At 39.3% G+C, this 25,023-nt stretch overlaps 1 protein-coding gene across 1 annotated transcript in view; it reads right to left on the bottom strand.

Annotated features, from left to right (window-relative positions):
* Window positions 1-25,023, bottom strand: part of EMX1 (empty spiracles homeobox 1) — an 88,940-nt gene that overhangs the window by 24,555 nt on the left and 39,362 nt on the right. The window contains exon 2 of the mRNA XM_073612318.1: window positions 13,645-13,829. Coding sequence (XP_073468419.1) covers window positions 13,645-13,829 — 185 coding nt within the window. The remainder of the gene's footprint in view (window positions 1-13,644; window positions 13,830-25,023) is intronic.

The raw sequence follows: 25,023 nt of genomic DNA, 5'->3' as shown, positions 1-25,023 counted from the left end.
GTCCTCCCTAATGTTGTAAAGCGCTGCGTAAACTGTTGGAGCTATATAAATCCTGTATAATAATAATACTAACACGAAATTAGCAGAATAAGCCCAAAGGGTGGTGCTAAAGAGCTGAAAAACCATGTAGTACGTCACTACGTTCATGTTTGTTGGCTGACAATTCCTTGCCGTCTATATGCAAGACAAAAATCCAGGCACACGTCTTCGGACAAAAGTCAGAGGTTTTGTCTGCAGAAAATCCGATCGTGTGTATGAGGCTTTAGAGCATAAAACTCGCCCAATGGCCCCTGTTCACATCTGAGCGTTCTGTCGCCTGAAGCAAAACACCTGAAGCTCAAAAATGTACATGAGCTTCTTTTTTGGCAGATTACAGACATTTTTGGCCCCATAGACTTCAATGGAAATGCCTGACTTGAGCAAAAAAATGCTTGTAAAACGCTCAAATAGCAGCTTTCTACCCCTAATTTCCTCTCCCTCTCCTCCCCCTAGTGCTTTCTATTGGCTAAACAAAAATGCCTGAAGCTGAAAAAGGCTTGTAAAAAGCTGCAAGAAAAAAAAGTTTAAAAAACACTTGAAAAATGCCCAAAAAACTCCAATAAATCGATACGCTCAGGTGTGAATGGAGCCTAATGGCCCGTACACACGATCCGAATATCTTACGACAGATCGTACGACTTTTTTCGCCTAATAGTCGCAAGTAGAAATTGAATAGGTAGATAAAGTCGCAAAAATTCTCGTATAACAGAAAAAAAAAAATCGGTGAAAGTGATGTCATATTTTGTAATTTATTTTCGGACGACAACTGTACTGACTAAACGAAAATCGTACGGTCATGTATCGTACATGGAAAATTTTCGTGCTTGTCCGATCGAATAATATCAGATGAATTGTCGTGATCGACTCTCGAAAGCTCTGTACTAACGATCCGATTATCGCACGATCGCGTCAAAAGCGGTATTTCTCGTCCGATTTTCGGATCGTGTGTATAAAGCTCCATTCACACCTGAGCATAGCATCTTAGAGCGCTTTTCCATCGTTTTTTCACGTTTGTATGCAGCGTTTTTGGGCTTTTTGGCGTTTTTTATAATTAGCCAATAGAGAAAACTATTATCTGTTGCATGATTTGTTGCTGGGTATTTCAGCTTTTTTTTTAGCTTTTCCATTAGCTTTTATTTCTTCTTTTATTATTATTCATTTATTATAATGTTTTTTCGTTAGGGTAAAGGGTTCGAGTTCAGTTTAGGTTAGGGTTAGGATTAGGAGTTGGGGTTATTTATTATTATTTTTTTTTTTTTATTCTTTATTTTTTATTCTTTATTCTTTTTTATTCTCTATTTTTTTTTTCTTAACGCCCAACATGGGCTAGGACAATTGAATACAGGCATAAAAAGGAAGTCATAATTAACATCAACATAGAGAGAAAGAGAAGAAGCAGGGTTTCCTATGTACATTATTTATTTGATTTTATTTATTATTATAAGAATACTAATAAATGAATAAATACATGTAAAATAAATACACAAATAAATACAAATCCTAAATAAAAAATAAGTACATTCAATAAATTATTACTAAGTAACAATAAATAAATAATTAACCCTTAACTTTAACCTTTCCTCCTTAAAAAAAATAATAATAATAAAATAACTAAACACCCTAACCCTAACAAAAAAAAATATTATTATTATTATTATTATTATTATTATTATTATTAATAATAATAATAATAATAATAATAATAATGTTTTTTTTTGTTAGAGTTTGGGTGTTGTTATATTATTATTATTATTATTATTATTATTATTATTAATAATAATAATAATAATAATGTATTTAATATTTTTTAAGGTTAAAGGTTAATTATTATTTATTAATGTATTATTACATATTATTCATTTATTTTACTTATTTATGATAATTTTTAGTTATTTGTGTATTTGTTTTACAATTATTTGTTTATATATTATTATTACTATTTTGTTTTTAACTTTTTTTCTGTTTGAGCAAAAAATCGTGCAGAAATGCGCGAATGGCACGTTTCCGTTCATTTCTATGGGAATACAAATGCGCCAAAAAGCTTTAGGTTCCGTTCACATATAGGCGTTGCTATTTTACAGGCATTTTTCTGGCGTTTTTGCAGTGTTTTTCTACAGGCGTTTTGAAGTTGACAAGTCACCAGTGTAAAAGCAGTAAAATGCCTGTAATCTGCCAAAAAAAGAAACTCATGTAGTTTTTTGAGCGACAGGTGTTTTGCTTCAGCGTCAGAAGGCTCAGATGTGAACAGGGGGCCATTGAAATGAATGGGATTTGTCTTGTTGGGCGTTTTTAGAGCTGAGGCTAAGGCTGCATTCACACTACCTCCTTTTGAATCGTCGGCAGATTTGCAGCGAATCTGCCCACGATTTGACAGCACAGAGGTGTGAATGACAAAACGCGGGACTCGCATTCAAGATGCCATTACTTTTGAATGACACCTAAAATCGCAGTGCGGGTCTGCCGCGACTTTCGCGCGATAAATCATGCTGCAATCGTGGCAACCCGAATCATGAGACGCATGTCGCCCAAAAATGGCTCTTGAACAATTTTCTGGGCGACGTGCGTCCCGCGATGCGATTTGAGGTGTCATTCAAATGAATGGCATCTCGAACGCGAGTCCCGTGTTTTGTCATTCACACCTTGGCGCTGACAAATCGTGGGCAGATTTCGCGGCAAAACGCTGTAGGGTGATAGCAGCCTTTAAGAGCAGAAAATCGCCCAAAAACGCCTAGATGTGAACGGTGCCTGAAAGAAATTGGTTAATATCACTATGACTGTAAAATCATTTTCAATATAAATTCATTTCCGCAGCTCAGAAATAATATTTGGCAAGGAGTAGAATTTGCCATTTCCCTGAACATTCTTTTCCTAAAACAGAACCCCACTTCCCCACTCTGTCCAAAACTAACACAAAACATTTTTGGTTAAAGTTGTTTTATATTATTATTATTATTATGATTATTTTATTATTATTTTTATTATGCTATTTAAAAAAACCTTCGGCAATCCATAATTTTCAAAAACCCAGCTAAAAATGAAAATGTCACATCTCTCCAACCATGGTGACCCTCTCCAACTATGGTGACCCTCTCCAATCATGGTGACCCTCTCCAACCATGGTGACCCTCTCCAATCATGGTGACCCTCTGCAACCATGGGGACCCTCTCCAATCATGGTGACCCTCTCCAACCATGGTGACCCTCTCCAACCTTGGTGACCCTCTCCAATCATGGTGACCCTCTCCAACCATGGGGACCCGCTCCAATCATGGTGACCCTCTCCAACCATGGTGACCCTCTCCAACCATGGTGACCCTCTCCAATCATAGTGACCCTCTCCAATCATGGTGACCCTCTCCAACCATGGTGACCCTGGGGCATCCAGTGTTTTCATTAAGATCATATAATTCCCTAATCCTGTGATTGGCTTTCTGTGTCCTCTTATTACAACACTGGGGTGATCTTGTGACTCTAGCAGGCAGACCTCCTCCACCTTCCCGTATTCTCCTTCCCTTTACTGTACACAAGTGTGCAGGGGTCTTTCTAGGTACAGTAAAACCTTGGATTGAGAGTAACTTGGTTTGAGAGCGTTTTGCAAGACAAGTAAAATGTTTTATTCAATTTTGACTTGGTATACAAGCGATGTCTTGTTATACAAGTAGCGTCATGTCACAACTGAGTATAAAAGAGAAGAGAGGCGCCTCTAAAGCTGTCCACATAGACCGTCCTCCGCACTGCCATTGACGTCATCCCTTCCAGGATGCGCTCCACGAGAGATTCAAGCCTTGCTTTCAGATCGCTCTACTGCAGGGTAGTCTTCCCGATCACGATTGCAGACTGACAGCGGTGAGAGCCGGCGGTGCAGAGGACGGTCTATGCGGACAGCTTTACCCCAAATGCCTGCATACTTAGATGTGCCTGTGATAATCATCAACCGTGTGAGTTGGTAAATGTTGTACCTTCATTAAATGTAACCATATTGCTACACTTAGAGGCGCCTCTCTTCTCTTTTATACTCTGTAGTAGACATGTGCGCCGTCAATAAATTTGTTTAGTTTCGTTTCGTTCCATTTTGTATTAAAATTATTTTGTAATTCTTGTCCAAAATTCAATTCGGATTTGTACGAAATACGAATTTTCGTTAGGTTCTTAAACTTTTCATAACAATAACGAAAGTTCATTATGATGAATTTATCATTATGAGGGGCTCCCACCATCCCTGTGCTGTGTTGACTTCCTGGGTTTTTAACTTTTAGTTTTGTTAACTTTTCGTAACAATAACGAAAGTTCATTATGATAAATTAATCCTAAGTTCGTAAACGAAGTTTCGTATTTGGTACAAAATTCGTATGCATAAAAATTTGTATTTGGGATCCTTACGAATGTACAAATTTTCAGAAATTCGTACGAAACTAATCGCATATGTCTACTCTGTAGCTCCTGCTGGAATTTGCTTCTTAATCCCCTTGTGGAGGCGACCATTTGTGGATGGACATTTTATGGTTACACAACACATTGCTATAATCTTTTTATATGGATTATATTATGAATAAATGGTTGTGGAACGAATCATTAGAGTTTCCATTATTTCTTATGGGGAAATTCGCTTTGGATTACAATCATGTTTCCGGAACGAATTATGTTCATAATCCAAGGTTTTACTGTATTTGCAGAGCAGAAACGTGTAACAATATCTGTGGAGGATTTAACATCGGCTGGTGGAGAATTGTGTTTGGTCTCAGCAAAGGTAAAGAGAAGGGAACACGTTGCTCATGGTTTTTATCTCTTTTGATGCCGGTAGTGATAGAAGTTTAGATGCCCAGACCAAATGTAACATCGTCAGTGAACTTGACATAGTCTGACAGAATCGTATGGAAGCTAGGAACATGCACAGGTGTACATTCCTAGTTTTCTACTGTAATGTCAAACAATGTTCTCATGGAATGGGTCATCAAGAAGGTTTAAATTAAAAAACTGCAGACAATTTCCTCCCCCCCAGGGCTGTGCTGTCTATCAATTCACCATGTGCAGATTTTTTAAGAATGACATATTGGGGAATTTTACTAACTATATGTGCATATATATATATATATATTACATTTTAGTATGCTTTTGTGGAATATTAATAGGTTCATTATTAATACTAAAGGGGTTGTGAGTTTGGCAGATGCATGGGTGTATTTTTTAGGTAATGGTGTATACTGTATATGTTTTTGATATATTTTTGTGTTGTAACTTCATAATCTATCGATCTTTTATTACTATTATTATTGTTATTAATATTATTATTATTACTTTTATTATTATGTATCTATTTTATATTACTTTAATTGTCTATCTATCTTCCCATCTTTTATTATCATTATTATTACTTGTATCTGTCTATATATTTATATTTTTATTATTATTATTATTATTATTATTATTATATCAATCTATCTATCTATCTATCTATCTATCTATCTATCTATCTATCTATCTATCTATCTATCTATCATTAATATTATTATTACTTTTATTATTATCTACCTATTTTCTATCTTTCATTAATATTATTACTGTTATTATTATTATATTATATATATATTTATATTTTTATTATTATTATTATTATTATTATTATATCTATCTATCTATCTATCTATCTATCTATCTATCTATCTATCTATCTATCTATCTATCTACCTATCTGTCTTATCTGTCTTATTTATATTATTACTTTTATCTATTCATTTATTTATAATAATGTTATTTATCTATTTATCTATCGTCTTTATATTTATTACTTTTATCTATTAATTATTCTATCTATCTATCTATCTATCTATCTATCTATCTATCTATCTATCTATCTATCTATCATTAATATTATTATTATTACTTTTATTATTATCTACCTATTTTCTATCTTTCATTAATATTATTACTGTTATTATTATTATATTATATATATATTTATATTTTTATTATTATTATTATTATTATTATTATTATATCTATCTATCTATCTATCTATCTATCTATCTATCTATCTATCTATCATTAATATTATTATTATTACTTTTATTATTATCTACCTATTTTCTATCTTTCATTAATATTATTACTGTTATTATTATTATATTATATATATATTTATATTTTTATTATTATTATTATTATTATTATTATTATTATTATTATTATTATATCTATCTATCTATCTATCTATCTATCTATCTATCTATCTATCTATCTATCTATCTATCTATCTATCTATCTATCTACCTATCTGCCTATCTATCTGTCTTATCTGTCTTATTTATATTATTACTTTTATCTATTCATTTATTTATAATAATGTTATTTATCTATTTATCTATCGTCTTTATATTTATTACTTTTATCTATTAATTATTCTATCTATCTATCTATCTATCTATCTATCTATCTATCTATCTATCTATCTATCTATCTATCTATCTATCTATCTATCTATCTATCTATCTATCTATCTATCTATCTATCTCTATCTGTCTTTTATTAATATTATTATTGTTGTTATTATTATTATTATTATCTATCTCTCTATCTTCTACAGCAAAAAAAAAGAAGAAGAATGTTTACTGCGGAAGCGAATAATTATTTTGGAAAAAAAGGCTATTTTCATGTCTTTCGCCAATATTGATGAAAGATCTAACCCTTTCATGGCGCAGGTATAACCTGTAAACCAATATGGCCGCTGTTGCAGCATTTCAGCGTAAAATACAAGATGAACCCGTGAATATTAATAGAATTCCTGGATATCTCATTGCGGCTTATTTAAGTCGGGCCGGGGTAACTCTAGCTGACAGTAATTCCAAATTACTTTATCCGCCTCTCCTACCCTGGGCCTTCTCATCTCTGTCAAAAATTCTAATTTATACAGACGTCATCCCTGCAAGGCAAAATTCCCGCAATCTCGAACTGCTGGCTCATTTACATATCCATTAGTGCCTCCACCAATGGCGAGCCTTCACCTACCACCAGCGTTCTCACCCCTCCCAGCCGCATGCAAATGCTTTTTTTTTTATTTTGCGCTCAAACTGGCGGACAAAGCAAGGTTTTTATATTCCTGGCAGCGGAGGAGTCGGCGCAGGGAGCTCTGGGAGGTGATAGAGAGAGAGAAACGTTTATAGGTGTATCACAACATATGGTGGAATTATCGACAAATACATTACTCGTAGGTGGCGATCCCTATTAATTGCTTTTTCATTGCCGTGCGCTGTGACTTAATATGGAGCGCTCAGTGGGACTCCAGTAATATATTAGAAATGTTAAATGTTTGTGCCACGTGGTGCCTGCCAGCATGCGCTGTCTGTTGGCGCTGAATATATTTCGCTTTTTTTTCGGAGTTGTCGGATAAGTTTTACTACTTTAAAAGAAAACTCCACCTTCGCTAAACATTTGAGGCAATGTATATATAGAACAGCTGCACAAAGCCGTTTTGTAAATTATTTCAAATTTTAATTTTCTTCAAAATTACTTTTACGTTCCAATCGGTGGCCTCAATAAAATTTTTTAATGTATTTAATTGTATGGAGGAGCAGTATTGTCACCCCAGAACAGGTAGTGGATTGGGACTACAGAACACCTATCCTTATCCACATCTTCCGTTAGTCCTAACACACTTCCTGAGAACATTGTTTGATATACGAATGCAGAGTGCACAGGACAGCACCAGATTTCTGGTCGTTTTTTTGTACTGATATAACAAAATGTTTTCAAAAGAATATTTAATAGACCAAAAGGTTTATTGTTAGGGTTTACATACACTTAGCTGATACTTCCTGGTAGCCTATTATCATTAATGAGCTTGGGTTTGGTCCCAACCGGGAAGAAAGCTGTTAGTGCTGGGCAAAACAACTGTTCACTATGAAGGGATGAGCTTGGGTTTGGTTCGAACCCAGAAGGAAGCTGTCAGTGCCACCAGAACAGCTGTGTGGCCCATCAGTTCACCATTCTGGATATTGAATGAATAATCATTCTCCACTTTGAGTTTTACAGCAGCCCAACAGAAATGGGCGTTGCAAAACCACAAAATGTAGCCATTATAAAACTGCAATAACAAAACTAAAGTTATGATTTGTTCATTATGAAGGGAGGAGCTTGGGTTTGGCTTAGAACCCAGAAGGAAGCTGTCAGCGCCACCAATGTGGCTCATCAGTTCACCAATTCTGGCTATTGAACTGAACAAATAGTCATTCTCCACTTTTTTTTAACTTTGAGTTTTACAGCAGCCCAACAGAAATGGGGATTGCAAAACCACAAAATGTAGTCATAAAACTGCAATATGAAGGGATGAGCTTGGGTTTGGCTTGAACCCAGAAGCAAGCTGCCAGTGCCACCAATATGGCCCATCAGGTTCCCAATTCTGGCGAACCAATCACTCTCCACTTTTTTGACTTGTGCCTTTGAGTTTTACAAAAGCTCAACAAGAAATGGGCATTGCAAAACCACAACATGTAGTTATTATAGAACTGCAATAACAAAACTAAAGTTATGACTTGTTCATTATGAAGGATGAAGCTTAGGTTTGGCTTGGAACCCAAAAGGAAGCTGTCAGTGCCACCAATGCAGCTCATCAGTTCACCAATTCTGGCTATTAAACTGAACAAATAGTCATTCTCCACTTTTTTTTACTTTGAGTTTTACAACAGCCCAACAGAAATGGGGATTGCAAAACCACAAAATGTAGTCATTATAAAACTGCAATATGAAGGGATGAGCTTGGGTTTGGTCAGAACCCAGAAGCAAGCTGCCAGTGCCAACAATATGGCCCATCAGGTTCCCAATTCTGGTGAACCATTTAACAATTAATCACTCCCCACTTTTTTGACTTGTGTCTTTGAGTTTTACAAAAGCCCAACAAGAAATGAGCATTGCAAAACCACAAAATGTAGTTATTATAGAACTGCAATAACAAAACTAAAGTTATGACTTGTTCATTATGAAGGGGGGAGCTTGGGTTTGGCTTGGGTTTGGCTTGGAAACCAGAAGGAAGCTGTCAGTGCCACCAATGCGGCTCACCAGTTCACCAATTCTGGCTATTGAACTGAACAAATAGTCATTCTCCATTTTTTTTACTTTGAGTTTTACAGCAGCCCAACAGAAATGGGGATTGCAAAACCACAAAATGTAGTCATTATAAAACTGCAATAGGAAGGGATAAGCTTGGGTTTGGTCCGAACCCAGAAGCAAGCTGCCAGTGCCAACAATATGGCCCATCAGGTTCCCAATTCTGGTGAACCATTTAACAATTAATCACTCTCTACTTTTTTGACTTGTGTCTTTGAGTTTTACAAAAGCCCACCAAGAAATGGGCATCGCATTACCACAAAATGTAGTTAATATAGAGCTGCAACAACGAAACTAAAGTTATGACTTGTTCATTGTGAAGGGAGGAGCTTGGGTTTGGCTTGGGTTTGGCTTGGAATCCAGAAGGAAGCTGTCAGTGCCACCAATGTGTGAGTTTTACAAAAGCCCACCAAGAAATGGGCATTGCAAAACCACAAAATGTAGTCATTATAAAACTGCAATACGAAGGGATGAGCTCAATCAGCTTCGAGTGGGGATTACCCACCTTGCAGCTTTATGTACACAAAGGGGCAGGATTGCTTGTGACCTCATTGGCCTAATATAGCCACAAGGCCATATTAGGTCAAAGACAGTGCCATACCATGTGGCATTACAGGTCAACAATGTCATGAGCATCCCTGCCCCTTTGTGACATGTATCTGTGGTCAGGGAATCCCCCACACACAGCTGAATGGCATGGCAGTGACAGCTTCCATCTTGGTGGTTTGGACCAAACCCAAGGCAAACCCAAGCTCATCTCATCATAGTGAACACAAGTTATATCTTTGACATATATACTGTATAAGGCTATTCTATATTCTTACTGCGCTATGAAGTCATAATTTCAGCCTACTGTAGTAGTAATTGCTTTTCTATAATAACAATTTTTTTGTGGTTTTGCAATGCTTGTTCTGTAAAATTCAGAGATGCAAGTCAAAAAAGTGGAGAATGACTTGCTAGAATCGGAGAACTGATGGGTCACACTGGGGTATAAAGACCTCAGACTTGCACTGTAGATAGATACTCGAGTCCATGGACACCTGCAGCTTGTCTTCAAATACATTCTACCAGTTGCTTCTGAGAGCATTCACAGTTGATGGACAGGAGCATTTGAAATGCATGTGACCTCCTTGTAAGCTGTATCAGCCTGCCTCAAGCTGTTTTTGTGTTCCCATTAACTGTTATAGAGGGAGAAGCAGTTCTGACCAAAATAAAGCTGGTGAACACTGGCTGTTTTATTGCTTAATAGTATTCTGCCATCTTTGTACAATATGTGTTCTACATGCTTTATTTCCTCTGTACTACAATTCTGTCTAATGCGTGTTCTTCAGTTTTCACAGAGAAAAAGGTCACTGTGTTAAATATTTGGAAGCCAATATTCTAATGGATGTGTGTGGCGTTCAGCAAGCAGCCGAGAGCAGAGCCGCATGTGCAACAGGAACATGTGCGGGTGTCGAAATATGCGATTATAAATGGAAATATTAGCATACAAAGCTGAGGAATCTCACAGATGGTTTCTAGAAAATGTGTCTCAGTCTGTACACAAATACCCCGGCGTATCCGATTTCCATCGCTGCTCATGTGTGGATGCGGCAAGCTTGCTGCAGACATGGAGGGGGACATATTCATTACCGTACTTTCACCGGGCAGAAAGGAAATGACCAAGCCAATAAAAATGGATCTGACCTTGAGCCTAAGTCAGACCAATTATTCCCAGGGCTAATTTTGTTAAAAAAAAACAGAAATGTGCAATGGGATGAAAAAGGTAACGTTCTTCAAATTTGCTGGATTTCGTGAATTGATTTGCTCAATGTACTTGGAATAAAAAGTGAATGAAGATGGCTGATTGTAAGTAGCTAACACAGTGGTGGAGAGCCAGTTAGAGTACAAATAACGTCTGCTTAATTTGTTCCTCTTGTGGGTATTACTATACAATACATTTAACAACATCATTTGTAATTTTGGGCCATCATATTTATCAAGAAGGTATGCCAGATATTTTTGAATTGGGATTTAAATGTATTTTTGTTTTTTTGTCAGTTTTTATTGCTATTCAAGCCCCAATTAGTGAGATTCGCCCTCTCGATTTGTCCTGTTTACCATTATCATTGAAAGTGAACATAAAATAATATTCCAAAATTTGTGGTGTTATCTCCAGAAAAGTAATAAAAGGGAAATCTTCCAATGGGGACACTAGTTCTGGTGACCTGGAGGACCCCAAGATATTTCCTTAATTTGCAGGGATTTTCTCTCACTTCCTGTTTTGGCTATGGGACAGTAAGTGAAGGTAAATATCCCCAATGGAACACAGATGACAAAAATAAACCTTACAGGAGTTATAACCATCCTTTAATCTATCAAAAATAAAAAATAAAGTTTTGCCTATAGTTCTAATTTAAGACTTCCATAATCCTCTTTCACAAACCAATTTTTTGTGTTTAAACAAAGATATATCAACAGCTGACATATACATTATTTAACATTTTAGGTATGGAGTAATTTGTTTTCGAAAGTGAATAAAACTATGGCTCTTCTTCTGTAGAATTTGTTGGTCCTTCTTGATGCTTTTAACATGAAGCCCTTAAATGTGTGCTTGCATACTATGCATATGAACCACTAAGTTTACATTGTACCCATTGGGATATGGATGTGGTTGACTCTGAGCATCTAATGCAGCACAATTGGGCAATTGTTTTTTTCGAAAGTAAATAGTCAAAACTCTCACTAAATGGCCACTCTGTGATTTTCAGCTGTTGGTTTGACAAGCAGTGGGACAAGAAGTGGGAGCTTTTTGAGGCCCTGACCCAGTGGTTTGCCACATGGAGAATTGAGGACTGTACAAGGTCTTAATTCAACCCCAGGAAGGACTGGCTGACAGACAACACTGGACTGTATGAGGACTTGATCCAGTAGTTTATTTGACACATGAAGAACTTGGGGCTGCGTGAAGATCAGAACCATCTCTGAGATATATTGGTTGGTATATAGAGAACTGAGGGCTGTATGAGAATTTGAACATGCTCTGAGATGGATTGGCTGGCATACAGAGAAATGAGGGTTGTGTAAGAACCTTACAAAGTTCTGAGATGGACTGGTCAATATATGGAGAGCTATGTGAGAAACTGACCCACCTCTGAGATGAATTGGCTGGTAACAAGGGGGCTGTGTGAAGACCTGATACAGTTTTAGGGTGCATTGTTTAATACACTGAAAAAGAGACCTGTCTAACCCCTGAGATGAATTGGTTGATATATTGAGAGCTGTGTGGAGATCCAAGACAGCTCTATGATCAATTGGTTGGTATATGGAGCTGTGTGGAGATCTAAGCCAGCTCTATGATGGATTGGTTGGTATATGGGGAGCTGTGTGAAGACCTTAGATAGCTTTAAGGTGCATTGGTTAATATACTGAAAATGAGAACTTCGGAAAGACCTGACTAAGCCCTGAGAGGGATTGGTTGGTATATGGAGAGCTGAGTGAAGATCTAAGCCAGCTCTAAGATGGATTGGTTGGCATATGTAGAGCTGTGTGAAGATCTGAGACAGTTCGAAGGTGAATTAATATACTGAAAAATAAAAACTGCTTTAAGACCTGACTAAGCTCTGAGATGGATGACGTCAGGGGGCCGAGGTGGGTTTGGAGCAAATACAACTTGATTATTTCATCTTATTATGCATGTTGACCATTTTCTTGCTAACATGCGCTGGCAATTTCTCACTGCAATTATGTTTCATTATTTCACTTTGCCTTGTTAATGATTTGCTATGTCCTGGCCTATTTTTCTGATTGACATGAGTTATCTATACATGCATAGAGCCGCTATAGGGTAGGGTTGCCACCTGTCTGGGATTCACCTGGACAGTCTGAGTTTTGAGTCATGTGTCCGGGGTTCAGTCTGCCTAAAACCCAGACACATTATTCAGACCAGACTGTGGCTCCCCAATTAACCGAGATAGTCACACACAAATCTGTTGCCCACCTGTTAACGCAATTTGGCCAAACCCACTGTGCGCCATGGCGCACTAAGCGTGCCACATTATTACTCTCCTTGGTGCACCCAAAAGTGTCCCAGGTCTTTTACAGTCTTCTAGTGAATGCTACAAAAAAGAATTTGCCATGCGCTGCTAAAGTGTTTTGGTTTGGCTTGAAGAAAAGTTGGCAGCCCTACTATAGGGACAGGAAAATGGTTGCAACAGTTATCCATGCTGAGTGCAATCCACAGTAGCATCAGGAGAGAAGCATTTAAGAGTTGTTACATAGACCCCTAATCACCTTTCAAAATAAAGTCCCTAAGCATTTAATTTAATTAAAAATTGGAAGGGTACTAAATCTATATCTATTGTTGGTGCCATGGGACAAGAGTTGTCTCCTCTAACCTCATACACTGTTATTACTCCGTAGACTGTTGATACTACTGAATACGCTGACTTTTTAAGATATGGGGATAAGAATACCGATGTACTGTGCAGTACACAGACAGTAGGGGTATACACAGATGACTGTAATTACCTGTGTTTCTGACAAGCTGAGGCTACTGGCCAGCTGTTTCCTCTCTGCCCCCACCACATAATGGTTCTTCTCGAAGGCCCTCTCAAGCCGCAGCAGCTGTGAGGGAGAAAAGGCTGTTCTGATTCTCTTAGGCTTCCTGGCGAAGGGTCCATGTAGAAGAAGGCTCTCCTGAGACACGTCGCTGCCTGGAACAGATGAATGCAGGAGTCACCCTCATGTGCACGCATGAACACAAAGACTGGCCTTTTGTATGTAAGGTCTTCTTACTAAGATCTGGAGGCATCCCCCCATAATAACCAATTAGTAGGCTTATATCAAGTATTTAGTAGGAACACATTGACACAACATATGGCTATATAGTTTGTGGACACCTGACCATCTCACCTACCTAAATAACTAAAAGCATGTGGTAGCCCCTCCAAATAATTGAGTTGAGGTGTATTATTATTGGTATAGTGTACAAAGACATTTTAGACAATTATGCACTTTCCCACCTTGTGGCAATGATTTTGGGAAAGGTCCTTTTTTTGTTCCAGCATAAATCATAAAAAGTGTAGGTGCTTACAGGTTTGAAACGCCCTGAATTCAAACATATAAGTCCAGAAATTGTATAGTGAAAGTCCAATGTCATATATGGGTAAAAAGTTGTCACTACCGTCTCATTACATGGATGTGATGTCACTGCCGTCAAGTATGGATGTCATGACAGTGCTCTCACATGACATGGCCATCGTATCACTGACATGACATGAACCTCATGACAGGGACTTAACATTAAATCATGGTACTACTGTCAATCAAATTGTCATTGACACCATGGGGGAGATTTACTAAAACTGGAGCGTGCAAAGTCTGGTGCAGCTCTCCATAGAAACCAATCAGCTTTCAGGTTTTATTGCCAAAGCTTAACTGAACAAGCCGAAGTTAGAAGCTGATTGGCTACCGTGCACAGCTGTAGCAGGTTTTGCACTCTCCAGTTTTAGTAGATCTGTCACCACTCTCATACAACATGCATGCTTTGTCTTCACACAACATGGACATCATGCCTATGTCCTTGGATAACATGAATGTGACTGTCATCATGTAACACAGACATGATGTCCCTGTTCTCAGGCAACATGCAGAAAACATCCCTACCCTTACGAATAGAAATGTACTGCCATTGTATATTACAATATAGAGATTAGGTCACTTGTCTATTTCAAATACCTCAAATGCTATGGAGCAGAGGTCAGACACCATCACGCAATATGGAAATAACAATATTGCCTTCATACATTAGATCACTGTCCACATAGGGCCCTCATTCACACCAGGAACCTACAGCCTGATATTCCTGCCACAAACTGATAACTCACACAGCAGGTAGTTTGAAAAAAGCCAGTTAAGTTATGAGAATGTTTTTGAGACTGAACAAGACACAATAACATGACAGAATAGGCAAACTCACAAACTCCATGCAGATCGAAACTTGGTGGGAACTGAACTATCTGATGAAGAGAGCTAACTACTTAGCCAATATGCTGCACTGTAGGCATAATGCCAGTTGGAGATGGTGTTAGTGCCCTCACACTTAATAGAGATAGTGTCAGCGCCCTTACATTACTTGGAAATGGTGTTGGTGCCCTTAGACATTAAGCAGATGTGTGGTGTCCTCACCCTATATGGATATATTATGGGTGCCCCCACAATCTATGGAGATGGTGATGGTTCCCTAACACTAATAGAGTTTGATGGAGTTGGTGTCTGTGCCTGTAATGGTATCTGTGTCTGCACAATCTATGGGCATGAGGATGGTGCCCTCACATTATATGGGGACGATGTTGGTTTCCTTACAGAAGGTGTTGATGTTCTTACCTTATATGGATATGTCTTTGGTGCCCTGATACTAATGGAAATGGAATTGGTGCCCCCCACACTAATGGAGATGAGGTTGGTGCCTTCACACTCAATGCTGATGGTATGACATTCAAAAAATGGAGATAGTGTTGGTTCCTTCACACTGTATGAAGATTGTATTGGTATCCTTACACTAACTTGAATGGGTTTGGTGCCTTTCCATAAAATAGAAACAATACCGATGCCCTCGCAAAAGACGGAAACGGTATCACACTTTATGGAGATGGTATTGATGCTCTCTCACTGTATGGCGATAGTATTGATGCCCTCACACTATATGGAGGTGTTATTATTACCCTCACATTAGATGGAGATGTTACTGGTAAAATCACAAAAGATGGATATGGTATTAGTGCCCTCACACTATGGGGTTGGTTTACTAAAGGCAAAAAGACTGTGCAAGTGCAGTTGCTCCAGTGCTTAGTAAATGAGAGGAAGCTCTGCTGATTTCCATCAGCCAATCATGTGCAAGTAAAAATGCAGTTTTATTTTTATTTTCCTTGCATGTGATTGGGTATTCTTTGTAAAGTGAAGCTTTACCTTATTTAAGCTCTAGGGCAACTGCACTTGCAGAGTACAACTGCACTGTCTATTTGCCTTTAGTAAATCAAGCCTTATATGTACATGATATTGGTGCGCTCACACTGCCTGGAGATGGTTTTAGTTCCCTCTAATTATACGACAATAGCATTGGTGTGCTCACACTATATGGAGATGGTATTGGGCTCCTCACACTATATGGGCATGATATTGGCACACTCACACTTGAGGAGGTGGTTTTAGGACCCTTTTATTATTATTCAACAATAGTATGGGTGCCCTCAAAATATATGGAGATGGTATTGGGATACTCACACTATATGCGCATGATATTGGAACACTTACACTTGAGGAGATGGTTTTAGGACCCTCTCATTATTATTCGACAATGGTATTGGTGCCCTCACACTATATGTTAATGGTATTGGGGTCCTCACACTATATGGGCATGATATTGGAACACTTATGCCGTGTACACACGAGCGGACTTTTCAGCATCAAAGGTCTTTCCGACGGACTTTCGACTGAGTTACTACAGACTTTCGAACGACCGGACTTGGCCACACACGAACGGACTAAAGTCAGTTCGAAAGTCCGTTGGTTTGAACGTGATGACGTACGAAGGGACTAGAATAAGGAAGGTCATAGCCAGTAGGCAATAGCTGCCCTTGCGTTGTTTTTTGTCCGTCAGACTAGTATACAGCCGAACGCATTTTTTTGACCGGACTCGAGTCCGTCGGAAAGATTTGAAACATGTTCTAAATCTAAAGTCTGTCTGATTTTTGACAGAAAATGTCCGCTGAAGGTCCCATGAAGCCCACACACGGTTGGATTGTCCGACGGATTTGTTCCGTCGGACCAGTCCGGTCGAAAAGTCCGGTCGTGTGTACACGGCATTACACTTGAGGAGATGGTTTTAGGACCCTCTCATTATTATTCAACAATAGGATTGGTGCCCTCACACTATATGGAGATGGTATTGGGGTTCTCAAACTATATAGGCATGATATTGGAACACTTACACTTGAGGAGAGGGTTTTAGTACCCTCTCATTATACGAAAATAGTATTGGTGCCCTCACACTATATGGAGATGGTATTGTGGTCCTCACACTATATGGGCATGATATTGGCACACTCACACTTGAGGAAATGGTTTAAGTACCCTCTCATTATACAATAGTATTGATGTGAGCGCACTATATGGAGATGGTGCCCTCACACTAAATGGGCATTATAGTGTTGACCTCAAACAAAATGGAGATTTTCTAGTTCTTAATCTCAGAGAAGTTGGAGATACTCTTGTTGCCCTCACACATTATGCAAACAGTATTATTTTTGTCCTCACACAAGATGAAGATGGTAATATTTTGGTGTTTTCTTGCACTCTTGATCAAAATGCAGAGTAATTTGATTATCAGGGGTTACAGACAGAAATGTGCTTATAATATCCTGAAAAACACACCATTTCACACCAAAATCATAAATGATGTCACTGTTGTAGCAGGGAACAAATGTGACATCATGGTCACCACAGATTGCAGGGAACGTGTCATTTCCATTCCTCACTAATTAACAGGTTGTCATTTCGTTATGGCATTTTCAGGCTCTATCAGATGTGTTTTACCTGAAATTGTGAGAAAACTGAACACACTTCACTGCAAACACCTGGACTCCTTCCCTCATATAAGAGGATGTTGTGTTAATGCGGGGAGATGTTCCATCACATCCATGGAAATATATAACTAGTCCTTGATGCAATTTACGGTCCCTTCCTGGTTCGAACGTTGTACGTTGAACGTACTGTCCCTAGCACCTCTAAAATTGGAACTCCATTCATTAAAAAGTAACAAGATACTTTTTATCTACTACTAAAGCAATACTCCAACTATCTTCTTTCATTGCTTTTGTACAGATTCTTAGGTATAGGTAGGGATTACGTTAACACTGATTTTGCAGTGACTACCTTCAAATAAATTTTGTAAAAAATTAGCATCAAGCTTTGCAATATGAACTGCTAAGGTGAAGTTTGCCTGAAAGAAAGGCTTTGTTTTCTACCATGTGATTCGGTTTTACAATTCCAGTTTTGCGGTCCTGTTTTACCATATAAAAATGGTGAGATGGTCAGGATGCTGTGCAATATTAAATCTATCTATTAATTTCCTGTAAAATGGTGACAGCCTACTCTTGTCTTTCACTCTGGAAATACAATTAAAGTAGAACTAAAGGCAACACTTTTTTGTTTCAGGTTTGAATAGAGTAGGGGAGGGCAGGGCCCCTGATAAGGAAGTACAGCCAGGCCTTCTGTACTGGGACCCGGGCCCCATCAGTTCAACAGAGGGGTCCAGGCATCTGTTGAGCAGGAGGTCCATCTTATTGCAGACATTGATCCTCTTTTGCCTCCCCCTGTTCCCTGCCCGCTTCTCCTCTTCTTTGCCCCTTTGGCTGCACTGCAGGCGGATTGGTTCCAGCACATGCACCTCTTCCATCTGCTGTCCGGGCCCCCATGTGTGCCCCTTTCCCCCCGCAGCGCTCCCCTCTTCTCCCGCTGGCTGCTGTTGCGGGCACACAGGGGAATGTTTTAAGATGGAGAGTGGGGAAAGGGCCCATTAATTTACTGGCCACTTATTTTCCTGAATGATTGGTACCAGTCACTCTTGTGTCCATTCATCACTGAAGCATAATAAACTGTGTTTATTATGCTTCCATTTCTAAATGAGCAGGAAGCCACGGAGCACTTCCTATTAACTCATTTGTGCAGCTGAGGCTACAGAGAAAGGGACTGATAAATCTACGTCCTCGGTCACTTTCGGACAGGGGAAGAGGGCCCTGTCAGGTAAGCTGTATAGGGCCCGTAATTCCTAACTGCAGCACTGAGGGAGGGTTATGACCCCTGTCTGTTTTTGTTTTTTTCCATCTGTGTCCCATTGGGGAGATTTCCTTTCAAGTGATATAAAAGGCTTTAAAAGAAACATGTGCAGAGCAGCCCCAAACCTCCTCTTCTCAGATCCCTCGCTGGCGCTCTTAGTCCCTTCCTTCTGCCAAGTGCCCCCAGAGCAAGCAGCTTGCAATGGGGGCACCCAAGCAGGCTTGTTCATGAGCCACAGCTCTGCGTGTCCATTCACACACACAGAGCCACGGATCTGCCCCGCCTCCTCTTTCTGTTCATTGGCTCACTGGTTGTGATTGACAGCAGCGGGAGCCAATGGCAGCCTGGAATTTTCTTCCTAATTTATGTTCACATAACCAATCGGAGCTGGAAGAATTTAAATAGATCACTTGCTGCAGACTTCCTGCCACAGCTGTTCCATCTCCAGGCTCTTGATGAATTAAATAGCTTCAAAAGATTTCGGGACTAATCATCTATTATGGCATGATGCTTGGTGCCAAGACATTATCACCATTATGAGTATGGCTGTTTTTGTGCTTACAGATTAACAGGGTTGGGTTAAGATTAAGTTTAGGGTAAAATTGTAAAGGAATAAGGTTAGGGTAACAGTTTGGATTGACTGTTGAGTGATTTGGGAATGAGAATAAGATTTAAGGTTAAATGTGGGGGGTTGGTTGAGATTTAGATGGTGGTCTGAGGGGTAGGGGGCAGGTTGGGGTAATTATTAATGGTAGGGTGTTAGGTTGAGGGTTATTGGCTGATCTGAGGGATAAAGGATAGGATGGGAGTTAATATATAGCTTAAGATTAGATTGGAAGATAGTAGATGGGGTAAGGGTTAAGGCGGGTTCCTCCAGAGGTTGCTAGGGGGTTATTTATTACAGGTACTTATATAGGGCCATCAATTAACACAGCACGCTATTCATATTTATACATTCACATCAGTCCCTGCCCTCAAGGAGCTTACCATCTAAAGTCCCTAAGTCACATCATACACATACTAGGACCAATTTAGACAGGAGCCAATTAACCTACCAGCATGTCTTTGGAGTGTGGGAGGAAACCGGAGTAAAAAGTTTGAGAAAGGCTGGGTAAAGGAGTGAGGGTTGTTCTGAGGGTTAGAAGATAGTTTGAGGGTTGGGGGATTGGTTGAGGTTTAGGTATTTAACTGAGGGTTAGGAGATAGTTTGAGGGTTGGGGGATTGGTTGAGGTTTAGGTATTAGACTGAGGATTAGCGAATGCATTTAAGGGTTGGGTATTGGTCTTAGGAATGGGGCATTGATTGATGGTTAGGGGTTGTGCTGAGGGTTAGGAGCTAGTTTGTGGGTTAGGGGGTGGATTGAGGTTTAGGTATTAGATTGAGGGTTAGTGAATAGGTTCAAGGGTTGGGTGTTGGGCTTAGGGATAGGGTATTGATTGATGGCTAGGGATTGTGGTGAGGGTTCGGAGATAGGTCGAAGAAGAGGGTTGGGCTGAGGTTTAAAGATATGTTGGGAGTAAAATGATAGGTTGGGATTTAGGGTTTGCGGTTGGGTGGAGAGGTAGGGTTATGGTATCTCAAAATACCACTAGCTTCTGAATGACAGTAGTTAAAGTGTCTTGAGGTCATATTACATCTAAAACGACATAGAAGCAATATAACTCACTTCCATCCTGGATTTTGTACAGATTGCTGCCCTGCTTGCTAAATGCATTGCTGATATCCTTGTCTTCTTAATTTACAGAATCAGGGGTTTGCTGATTTTGATACCCACCCCTTGTAGTTTTCAGAAAGAGAAGTTCCACAGCATAGCGTGATAGGACAATACACTGTGTTTCTTTTCAGAAGAACCATGACAAGCCTGCTGAATCTGACTGCAACATATCATGTAAAATTCCAGTGGTAGAATATTGAAAAGACTGTCTGACTTCTGTCCAGCTGCAAATATTTCCTGGAAGAAAAAAGTAGTTCTTACTTTGCCTGGAGCTGCTTTTAAGACTAAATTGGATAATGTTTTTTGCTTTCTGACACTAATGGTCTCCTGTAGTAAATCAGTATTGAAAGCTGACATGATGAGTAAAACTATGGAAAACAAAATACACATTGCATGTTGCTGGTACTCGTACTTTAAGAATCACTGAGACAGATGGTGGAGTTCTAAATTATTATTATAATTATTATTATTTATTATTATACAGGATTTATATAGCTCCAAAAGTTTACGCAGTGCTTTATAATATAAAAGAGAGACAATAAAATACAAGAGGATTAAGAGGGCCCTTCTTAGAAAAGCTTACAATCTAATAGGGTGGGGCAGGTGGTACAAAAGTTTGTAGTTGTGGGGAATGAGCTGATGGAAGTGGTAGACGATTAGTTGGAGACATGATAAGCTTCCCTGAGGAGATGAGTTTTCAGGGATCGCCTGAAGATAGCAAGAGTAGGGGATAGCCGGACAGGTTGAGGTAGCGAGTTCCAGAGGATGGGAGAGGCTCTGGAGAAATCCTGGAGACGAGCATGGGAGGAGGAGACAAGAGAGCTTGAGAGTAGGAGGTCTTGAGAAGAGCTGAGAGGACGATTTGGGTGATATTTGGAGACAAGATTAGTGATGTAGCTCGGGGCAGAGTTGTGAATGGCTTTGTATGCTGTGGTATTTTGAATTTAATTCGCTGGGTGATTGGGATCCAGTGTAGGGATTGGAGGAGAGGGTTGGCAGACACTGAGCGGTTGGTAAGGTGGATAAGTCTGGCAGCAGCATTCATGATAGACTGAAGAAGGGAGGAGCCTATGGAGAGGCGGGCCAATGAGAAGAGAGTTACAATAGTCAAGGCGAGAGATAATGAGGGAGTGAATGAGGAGCTTGGTGGTTTCACTCTGACCCTTCAATTTCTGAGGAAGTATTGAAGTCAATAAGAAGCAGAGAGCTGAGTAATGTGGGCGGCACAGTGGTGTAGTGGTTAGCACTCTCGCCTAGCAGTAAGAAGGGTCACTGGTTCGAATCCCAACCACGACACTACCTGCTTGGAGTTTGCATGTTCTCCCTGTGCCTGCGTGGGTTTCCTCCGGGTACTCCGGTTTCCTCCCACACTCCAAAGACATGCTGGTAGGTTAATTAGATCCTGTCTAAAATTGTCCCTAGTATGTATGAATGTGAGTTAGGGACCTTAGATTGTAAGCTCCTTGAGGGTAGGGACTGATGTGAATGTACAATGTATATGTAAAGCGCTGCGTAAATTGACGGCGCTATATAAGTACCTGAAATAAATAAATAAATGACCCGATCACTATACTGCTGCTCCTTTACTGTCTAATCATCAGCAGGCTTTGACCAGAATGGTGACCCAACTGTACCATAACTACAGAAGAAATAACACGCTCTGCTCACCAACACAGCTTTGTTGTCTGGCAGGGGTTCCTGCTAAATAGTAATACAATTCCTTTATCAGGTAAGGTGGGTCACATTTTTTTTATTTCAATCTAGTTCCTTGCTTAAGTTGAGCTTTACCCAACCCATCTACCATGGCTGTGTTGTTATCTTTGTCACACTTCTAGCCTTGGAACCTTACTTTTCTCTGGCCTCATGCCTAAACTGCATATCGGTGGTGCATTTGCCACAAAACAGAGTGTTACCTGGGTCTGCCGTTAACATTTTTAGACCCGTAAAAAAATACCAGGGCCAATTAAGACAATAGCCAATTAACCTATTAGCATGTCTTTGGAGTGTGGGAGGAAATGCAAACAAGCAATGCAAACTCCATACATAGAGTGCCCTGGCTGGGGATTGGAGCTAAGGACCCCACTGCTGAAAGGCATAAGTGTTAACCACTAAGCCCTTGTTCTCCACCTTTTAGCTTTACAATGATTCTATTTAGATAAAAAAAAAATATAGAAGTTCCTTTTTAATTGAAAATTAGAAGAGTGCTCAAATGTGAGACCAAATGTGACCAAAGCACATTATTTTGTGTCAGTTTCGGTTCATTTCTCTTGAGTTTATAACATTTTGTCACATAAAGTGGGCATATCAGAAGATGTTTACTTTCAGACTGTCTCTCTGCAATCGAAAGGGAACCCCAAAGAATAGTAAATGATGGGGGAATTTAATTTTCTGAAATGTGGAATGAACTGTCAGCACAGATGGAAACACTGTTTAACATTGTTTTTTAAAATACTTTTATAGCAGATGTAAAACCCAATCACTAAAATCTCATAAAACCATAAATATGTTTTTCATGCAGGCATCATCCTCTGTTGTCAGCAACAGGAAACCAACCCCTACAAAAATTTTTTTCATTGCAGCCCTCTCTGGCATGCATGTAGACAGGAAATGGCGGTAAAGAGGCTGCAGGGGGCAGCAGCACTGAGATGCAACAAAGGATAAAAAAAACTAAATAAAATATTTGATTAAAAAATAAAAAAAGGCAATTGTTTCTTATTTTCAGTGCTTTAGGAAATAAAATCTTCTTTAGGATTTTCATGTCTCTGAAATTCCCTGTTGCGGTGTAATAACTCAGTGTGCTAATAAGGGCTGGAGCGCAGCCTCCTCTCGTGCTACAGAAACACTTTCCCATAACAAGCGTGGGACTGGCTGCCTTGTATCGAGGAAAATCTTCTGAACAAAACACAGATGTTTAATTACACGCCAGTAACAAGCCATAATTAGACAGTATGGTTATTAAAATATAATATGTAATAATTAGCAGTTATTAGGGCTGGCTGTAAATTGAAAATGAGCTGGCTCCATAGCTCACATAGGCCGATAATTGAATAGAAATTTGTATGTAATATAATACTAAGAGTAAATTAACAGTGTTTTAAGTGTTGGTGCTGTAATGACCTCAGTACCTTCTGCTTCTCCCAGAAACAACGTGTGGGTTAAAAAATAACTAAACCTAAATTAGAAAAATCAATATAATCTGCATTACCTTTCCACAGATATATAAGCAAGTTTCCCCAAGAGTCTTCCTCTATTCAGCTGGGTATTTTAAGCACCTCTAGTGAATCCAGCTTCAATTTTAAGTATAACTAAAGCCAAAATGTTCCAATTCGCTTTGGATGGAACAGGAAATGGTGAAACCCCCTGTATGGTGTCCCATTTGGGGAGATTTCTCTTCACTTCCTAAAATAAAGGCACAATAAAAAGTAAGAGGAAATCTTTTTTAAAAAATTATTTTTTAGCTGACTGTTCTTTCTGGCCATACATGTTAGTGTTCCTTCTGGCCATACAAGGGTAATGTTCCTCCTGGCCATACAAAATTAGTGTTCCTCCTGACCATACAAAGATAATGTTCCTTCTGGCCATACAAGGTTAGTGTTCCTCCTGACTTTACAAGATTAGTGTTCCTTCTGGCCATACAAGGTTAGTGTTCTTCCTGACTTTACAAGATTAGTGTTCCTCCTGGCCATATATGTTAGTGTTCCTCCTGGCCATACAAAGATAGTGTTCCTTCTGGCCATACAAGTTTAGTGTTCCTTCCGGTCATACAAGGTTAGTGTTCCTCCTGGTCATACACGGTTAGTGTTCCCCCTGGCCATACACAGTTAGTGTTCCTCCTGGCCATGCAAGGTTAGTGTTCCACCTGGCCATGCACGGCAAGTGTTCTTCCTGGCAATGCATGGTTAGTGTTCCTCCTGGCCATACAAGGCTAGTGTTCCTTCTGGCCATACAAGGTTAGTGTTCCTCCTGGTTATACAAAGTTAGTGTTCCTCCTGGCCATACAAGGTTAGTGTTCCTCCTGGTCATGCACGGTTATTGTTCCTCCTGGCCATGCACGGTTAGTGTTCCTCCTGGCAATACATGGTTAGTGTTCCTCCTGGCTTACAAGGTTAGTGTTCCTTCTGGCCATACACAGCTAGTGTTCCTCCTGGCCGTACACAGTTAGTGTTCCTTCTAGCCATACAAGGTTAGTGTTCCTTCTGGCCATATAAGTTTAGTGTTCCATCTGGCTATACATGGTTAGTGTTCCTCCTGGACATACTAGGTTAGTGTTCCTTCTGGCCATACAACGTTAGTGTTCCTTCTGGCCATACATAGTTAGTGTTCCTCCTGGCCATACATGGTTAGTGTTCCTTCTGGC

Source organism: Aquarana catesbeiana, linkage group LG01, assembly GCF_042186555.1.
Source record: "Aquarana catesbeiana isolate 2022-GZ linkage group LG01, ASM4218655v1, whole genome shotgun sequence".
Lineage (NCBI taxonomy): Eukaryota > Metazoa > Chordata > Amphibia > Anura > Ranidae > Aquarana > Aquarana catesbeiana.
The sequence above is the reverse complement of the archived record's forward strand: the minus strand, read 5'-3'. Positions and strand labels throughout refer to the sequence as shown.